This window comes from Centruroides sculpturatus, unplaced genomic scaffold, assembly GCF_000671375.1.
Source record: "Centruroides sculpturatus isolate CEXI.00-Female unplaced genomic scaffold, Cexi_2.0 scaffold2641, whole genome shotgun sequence".
Classification (NCBI taxonomy): Eukaryota; Metazoa; Arthropoda; class Arachnida; order Scorpiones; family Buthidae; genus Centruroides; species Centruroides sculpturatus.
In genome coordinates, this window is record NW_019386809.1 from 3 (window position 1) to 6,563 (window position 6,561).

Here is a 6,561-nt window from a genome sequence, read left to right on the forward strand (position 1 = left end):
ATTTGATATTGGTAAGTCATTCATAACATTTAAAATTTGCAAGTTTCATATTTTAGACTTTATAAATAGCCAAAATAGAAATTTTTATGAATTTATTGTCACTTAGAGACTATTTTAAAAACATTTAAACGAACAATTGTAACAAAGTTGATAATGCAGATTCATTTATAATCAAAAGAATAATAATCCTATTATGAAAAGCTTCCCGTATTCGTACTTTAGATGATAATCATCGTCCGTATAGTGATGAATATGCGTACAAAATTTCATATTATCTATCGTTACATTTAAGAGGCAAACCATTCGGTTTCGAATTTACAAAATGCGCCAAAACATGTTTTACTCACTTGAAAATAGTATAAGGTGCGGTTGAATGGGAAAGACTATAAGAAAACGAATAGACCTACGAAAAATAAAATCCCCGTAGACATGCAGTAATCACAGAGATTATTTCTCACCATATAAAACACGCAATTATAATAATACCGTCTAGACTTTAATGACGTCAGTTTTAATGACGGTAATCATTCTGAAATTTCATCCTTAGCTTTGGCTGTATTCCAAAACTTATCGGTGACTCTGCGTGGGAAGAACACAATGAATAATTAAAACTCCGATGAGTATCACACATGTTCAGTGCACGCTAATCAATGTTTACAATTTGTTGATATATAACTCAACGTAACTCATATTGATCAAACGCGATCATGTATAGGCTTACTACTTACTCTTCCTTCATTATATATCTATGTTTCATTGTTTATTCCAACGAACAAAACGTTACGGAATCTGAAGTTCCAGTACCGACAAGAATAATATTAGATGAATCTGAAATGGCGAGTTTAAGGGATCAAGCTATGGCTAACGCTTCCATAAGTCTATCAAATACGAGTCTGTCGGATTTGCAAAACGATAACGATACGATAAGATTGCATCAACAGTATAGAGAAAGGTAAGTCTGAAACTTAGTTAAACGTGTCATTTAATCTTAATTTTCTTATAAATTTCGTAAAATTATTTTATGTAAAAACTCTCAGTTTTAAAATTTTAAATATACTCTCAGCTATACCATTAGTTTATTAAAAAATATTATTAGATTAAAATGTAAATGAGTCTATAACTTAATGTACTGTACCTGTATTACTTAACGTAGCCTACCTTTACTGAATAATATAAAAGCGCAGTTTCAAAAAAGTAATGTTTAATCAAAACAAAAAAGAAAAAGCAAAAAAAGAGAGATTAGGGGTCGTGTTTTTGTATATATGTGTTCAAATCACGATAAGTATCAATTCGTTTTTTTATCAACATTACCAACGTAAGAAATAAACAATGATGCAATGGACAAAAAACCACATATAAATATATATAAACTAAAACTTGAAAAAATATTTATGTATCGTAAATGTATACAAATATAAAGTGATACGTAAAACTTTAATTAATTCTGCGAAATACGTAAGATCCTCGTAATTAAAGTCCATCTTAATTGAAAACAATGTTCATCATATTGTAATTACTCTCTTCAAGGTCAAGATTAAATTTATTTCACAACTTACATCGTATTCTCTATATACTCTCTATTGTAAGCATTATAAATATATAAAATATGTCATATTGCTTACAATGAGTTGAAATTGACACTTATATTTATAATTATGATTAATTACAGGAATCGAGAAAAACGTTTACAAGCCATAAAGAAACAAATTTTAGAAAGACGGCGTATATCGTCTTCATTGAACAGTACTTTTCCAGCCTTAACGCAAACGGAGATTGATTACATAGCACAGACTTACGATCGACTTCGACGTTCGAGTATTATCCCAGGATCAGCAACAACAACTGCGGCAACAACAGAAAGTAACGACGACAATAGATAATTGTACGAATTCTACCTCTCGATGGCATATAATTTCAATGTACAAAAAAGCTGAAGATAGCTTGTACGAGTAACAACTTACTTTAATATCGCAATTGTAATTACTAAATACCAATATCTGTTTGTAATATAATTGTTTTTATTCACGTACTCGTTTTATAATTCTAATGACTTTTTTTTTGGTATCGAAATCTTTACAAAATTAACCTTGCATAAGCATATCCTACATACTCTTTTAAATTATTTTTGACCCTGGAATATAGAAGGTAATTATGAGAAATAATATTTGAAGATGGCTAGACAGAATTTCCTATATAAAGTAATTAACTGTCTTATTACATGTGTCATTAACTGACTTTTTAATTCAAGATGAATCAAGAATAGATCAATCATTTTATCATTACGTAAATGTGATTCGGTAATTTAGAAATTGTTCCCTGTCATTAAATTACTTGATATTTAATTATTTTGCAATTACTTTTGTAATAAAAATCAAATAAATATATTGCATTAATCATTTTTGTATGTTTTAAATCTTTGGAAACTAGTTTCCTTCCAATGAATATATTGTTACTAAATGTAATATATAATTATAAAAATAATTGATATGTATGATGGCAAATAAAGTATTTAAAATGAGAAATCGATTGATAGATGTTTGGAAGTCAATCATATTTAGTTATTAAAACCAAAAAGTAGACTATATTTTTCCGCGCTAGTATGATAGTAACTACTGTCAATAACCTTTTACAGGATTATTGCTAGAAGTATTATCATAATACTTGTCGTGATGAAGATATAAATAAATTTGCACTTATTCTGAGATTAAAATAACTTTTAACCTTAAAAATATTGCATGATCTAAGTTAAAAACACAAATATACTTTTAATATGAGAAAGTGTTTATAATTACTGTATTATCTAGTTACATTACAAGTAATTATTAAAACAATTTGTAATCATATTCTTTATATTAAAAGCAACATTTGAAATTACGATTGCATGCAATGCAATATTTATTATTTATTTGTACATTATTTCTTATTCTGTATTTCTTAACAGTTCTATAACCTAAAAAAATTGTGATCCAGATAGGTAAAATTTCTAAAAATAATATGTAATATATAAAACTTTTTTTTCACAAACTGTATAAGTTCTACTTTATGGTGATTTATTTCTATTAGGATAATAATTATGAATAGAAATATTTTATAGATAAAGTTTATATTTTATTAGCAATTAATCAACAACTTACATACACAGAATATAGGATAATTTAACTAGATGTTTCCTCGCATAATTTTAGATATATGAAATGTTTTGAAAGATTTGCTTGCCATTTGAGAGATACCGAACTAGAATCTGACGACAAAAATAAGCTAAATGCATTTTAACTGAATTTAACTTTATCGTGAAGACAATAAGCGTCAGCTTAAGAATTTTTTTTACAAGTTAGGTTAATCATTAACCTAACCTAACCAAACGAGTTGAGGTTGTTGAATGATAGGCGTGATTATCAGAGGGTGCGAATATTTTATCATGTCTTAATTAATATATCTTGATGCAAGCAAAAGAGAGATTGTACAGTACATATGTGTAGAATTTCTTTTTATATTCTGTAATTTCATGGTAAAAATATGTGTGTATGTTTCGTATTTTCAAGGACATACACATACATATATACTGTATACATACACATATACCAAACATATATACAGTAGACTCAATTCGTATTCGTGCGTCATTTTGAATAGCTCGTATATATCTCAGACTCAATGAAATTTTTAAAAATTAGGAAAAATAAGGTAACAGTTTAACAATTTCTGCGTTCATTTATAATAGAGTACAGTACAAAAGAAGAAAGGAGTTACATAAAGTATAATGAAATAAAAAGAAAATCTTTTGTTCTTCATCTATTATTCCAAATTAGTTGTGAGGATCCAAACGTGGTCCGAAAGGAGGTTTTCACCGGCTTTAAAAAAAATCACGTTTCACAATGCAAAAGGGCGAAATTAAAGATCTGACAAGTGAGTTAAATAAACAATGAAAGTTTTTTTTTTTGTAAAAGATTTAAAACAATAGCAAGACTAAAGTCGAGGAAAACGAGGCCGGAGAGGAGTTATGTTCTGTCGCGAAGGTGACCTCTCCCGCGCCCTTCATCGGGTCTCGAATTGTCACTAGGTGACGATGAGAGACCAATGGAGAGGCGACTGCGGTTGAAAAATCTATAAAACCGCGTTTTCAAGGACATTAAATTAAGAGTTCTTGGTCTTGAGTTCATAGCACTCCTTTCATGGAATTTTTATGCTTCTGTCCCAAAATCAACAAATGTAGAGTCGACTTCGACTGCTGACCCGGAAGTTCGCCCAGGTATTTTCCGACGACGATCATCCTTTCCAAGTGTGCAGTGCGCCCCGGGGCCGACGCTCTCCACATCGTTTCACCGGCAGCTCAGCGTTCGTTTGGATAATTGAACTCTTTTTATTGTACAGTACTAACTGGTTCGCCCTTGGATAGGCCTTACGCCGATTGTTAAGAGTAGCTGTAAGCATCATTTTTATGTTTAATAACGACTTACAATGGAAACCTGTCTCAGTGAGTCTTAACACACACGACGGAGTAGACCGCTCGGCTGTCGAAACACTCCTCACCCTCAATCGGTTTACCTCACACGTTACAGTGTGGGTGTGGACATGTCAGGAACTCACGACAAGTCTGGATTAGTAATAGACGATAGCAATATAATATCGATATTATCGAATAGCTTTGGTATAGTCGACCTTGAAATATCGAATGATTTAATAAAATAAAATAGATACTATTGCGGTTATTTGAGTAGACCAGGGGTCACCAAACTTTTTTACAGCGGGCCAAATAACTAAGAAAATGAAGAACGCGGGCTGTAACCATTTTGTTTAATACAGCACACTGAATACACAAAAAATAAAGATAACCAACATATTTATATACCAATACACGAACACGATGGCTATAGCAAGCTCGTAATCGCTTTTCCTAGAAACTTCATTGTCGGTACTTAGGCTACACAAAAAGTGCTCTGATATCCGAAGTCGCAAAAAGTCGCCGAATTTTTTATTTCACTGATTTTCCTAAAAATTATATTATTGTCAGATGCAAAAATCAGATTGGACTACTTCTGGCATTTATACTTACTATGTTTAAAAAATTAAAATAAGTGTAAGTTTATCTATAGACTATGATATTCCCATAGAAATAATTATATTTACCTCGTTTGTGGCACAGTGTGGTGGCGGGCCGGATCTGGACCGCATGCCGTAGTTTGGTGACCCATGGCGTAGACTATCGTCTAGAACAGTGGTTCCCAATTACTTTTTCCTGCGTACCACTTCAAGAAAGAGCTCAAACTCGCGTACCCCTTATAGCAGAAATTCATATTAATCCATACTAATATAAATTCGAAGATAATTCTTCTGTCTGTCTGTTACCTTTTCACGTCTAAACCGCAGAACAGGTTTTAATAAAATATGGCACGGACATAGCTTACACGTTGGAGATGGACATAGGCTACATTTTACTGCGAGAAAATATCTTACCCCCACGAGAAAATTCGATATAACGCGGGCGAAGCAGTGGGTAGACAGCTGGTGATAAATAAAATAAATTTTTTTTTTTACACTTATTACCTTTAAAATACAATTCTAATAATAATGAAAATAACGTAAAGTTATTTAATTTTAATGCGACAAATGTGCACGATTTTCTTTGCGTAACTTTGTAAAATCTGGTTGGTTTTTGGTCAGCTTCAGTCTCGAGTCATCTTTGAGTCGAAGTCGGTGACGATTCATGTTTGTCACGGCCGAAAATCCGCTCTCGCAGAAGTATGTTGTGCAAAATGATAGTAAATATTTTATTGCCGCTTCGCTGACACGATAATAATGATAATTGTGCAATTTTTGTTTCTTGCGTAAGAATTTCATGTAGGTATCGTCACAAATGCATTTTTTTGATGAAATTTCGAGAATATTTTTAGTTATAAATAAACGAATTTGCGCATTCGACATCGTGTTGTAAATTTCCGAATTTTTGATGGTCCACCCATTACATAGGTCTGCAAGTAAAAAACTGCATAGGATTTTTATACATTTTCTTACAGATTTCAACTTGGTAAAAACGAAAAAAATACGAAAAAAATTCCATTTCGTCAATTTATTTGTTACACTGAAGTTTTTGTTTATATTTAGCGTAAAATTTCTAATTAACTTAAAATTTACTATTCTTTTCTTTTTATTTAAAAAATAGCCTTAAAACGAAGACTTCTCACATTAATTCTATCAATTATAACTGGACTTGGTAATAAATAAATAAAAATGTTAATGATTGAAGAGAGTAGTGGTAGGGGGAACTGGGTTAAGTAGTTTTAGCGTTAGGAGGAAGGTCGCATGATCGTATAGAAACAGGTTAAAAGTTGATAGTGAGTAATATTATTGGTGAGGTTGAGCATGTTTCGACATGTTTTCTGGGATACTAGGAATAAATATAAACAACTCGCTGTTGGATTAGATCGTGTTTCAACAAGCTAAATAAGTTCAGTATCTCGCTGGTCATCTAATGCCACCCTCAGTTTATATCCAGCATTCGAATGCTACTGTGCTTGTATTTTTATTTCTGGAATATGGCTCGCAGAGGTTGTGTAATTTCTC

General features: G+C 31.4%; 1 protein-coding gene across 1 annotated transcript; it reads left to right on the plus strand.

The window, feature by feature from the left end:
* Positions 1 to 395: 395 nt before the first annotated feature.
* Positions 396 to 2,535, plus strand: LOC111615805. The gene is made up of 2 exons (XM_023357238.1): positions 396 to 952; positions 1,670 to 2,535. The coding sequence occupies exons 1-2, from the start codon at positions 708 to 710 to the stop codon at positions 1,878 to 1,880; spliced, it is 456 nt and encodes a 151-aa protein (XP_023213006.1). The 5' UTR covers positions 396 to 707; the 3' UTR covers positions 1,881 to 2,535.
* Positions 2,536 to 6,561: the final 4,026 nt, after the last annotated feature.

What these genes read in the sequence shown, in the direction of transcription:
- LOC111615805 (XM_023357238.1), top strand. Translation starts at nt 708, where the DNA reads ATGTATAGGCTTACTACTTACTCTTCCTTCATTATATATCTATGTTTC. An exon ending in CATCAACAGTATAGAGAAAG is followed by an intron (nt 953 to 1,669) that starts GTAAGTCTGAAA and finishes GATTAATTACAG; the next exon opens with GAATCGAGAAAAACGTTTAC.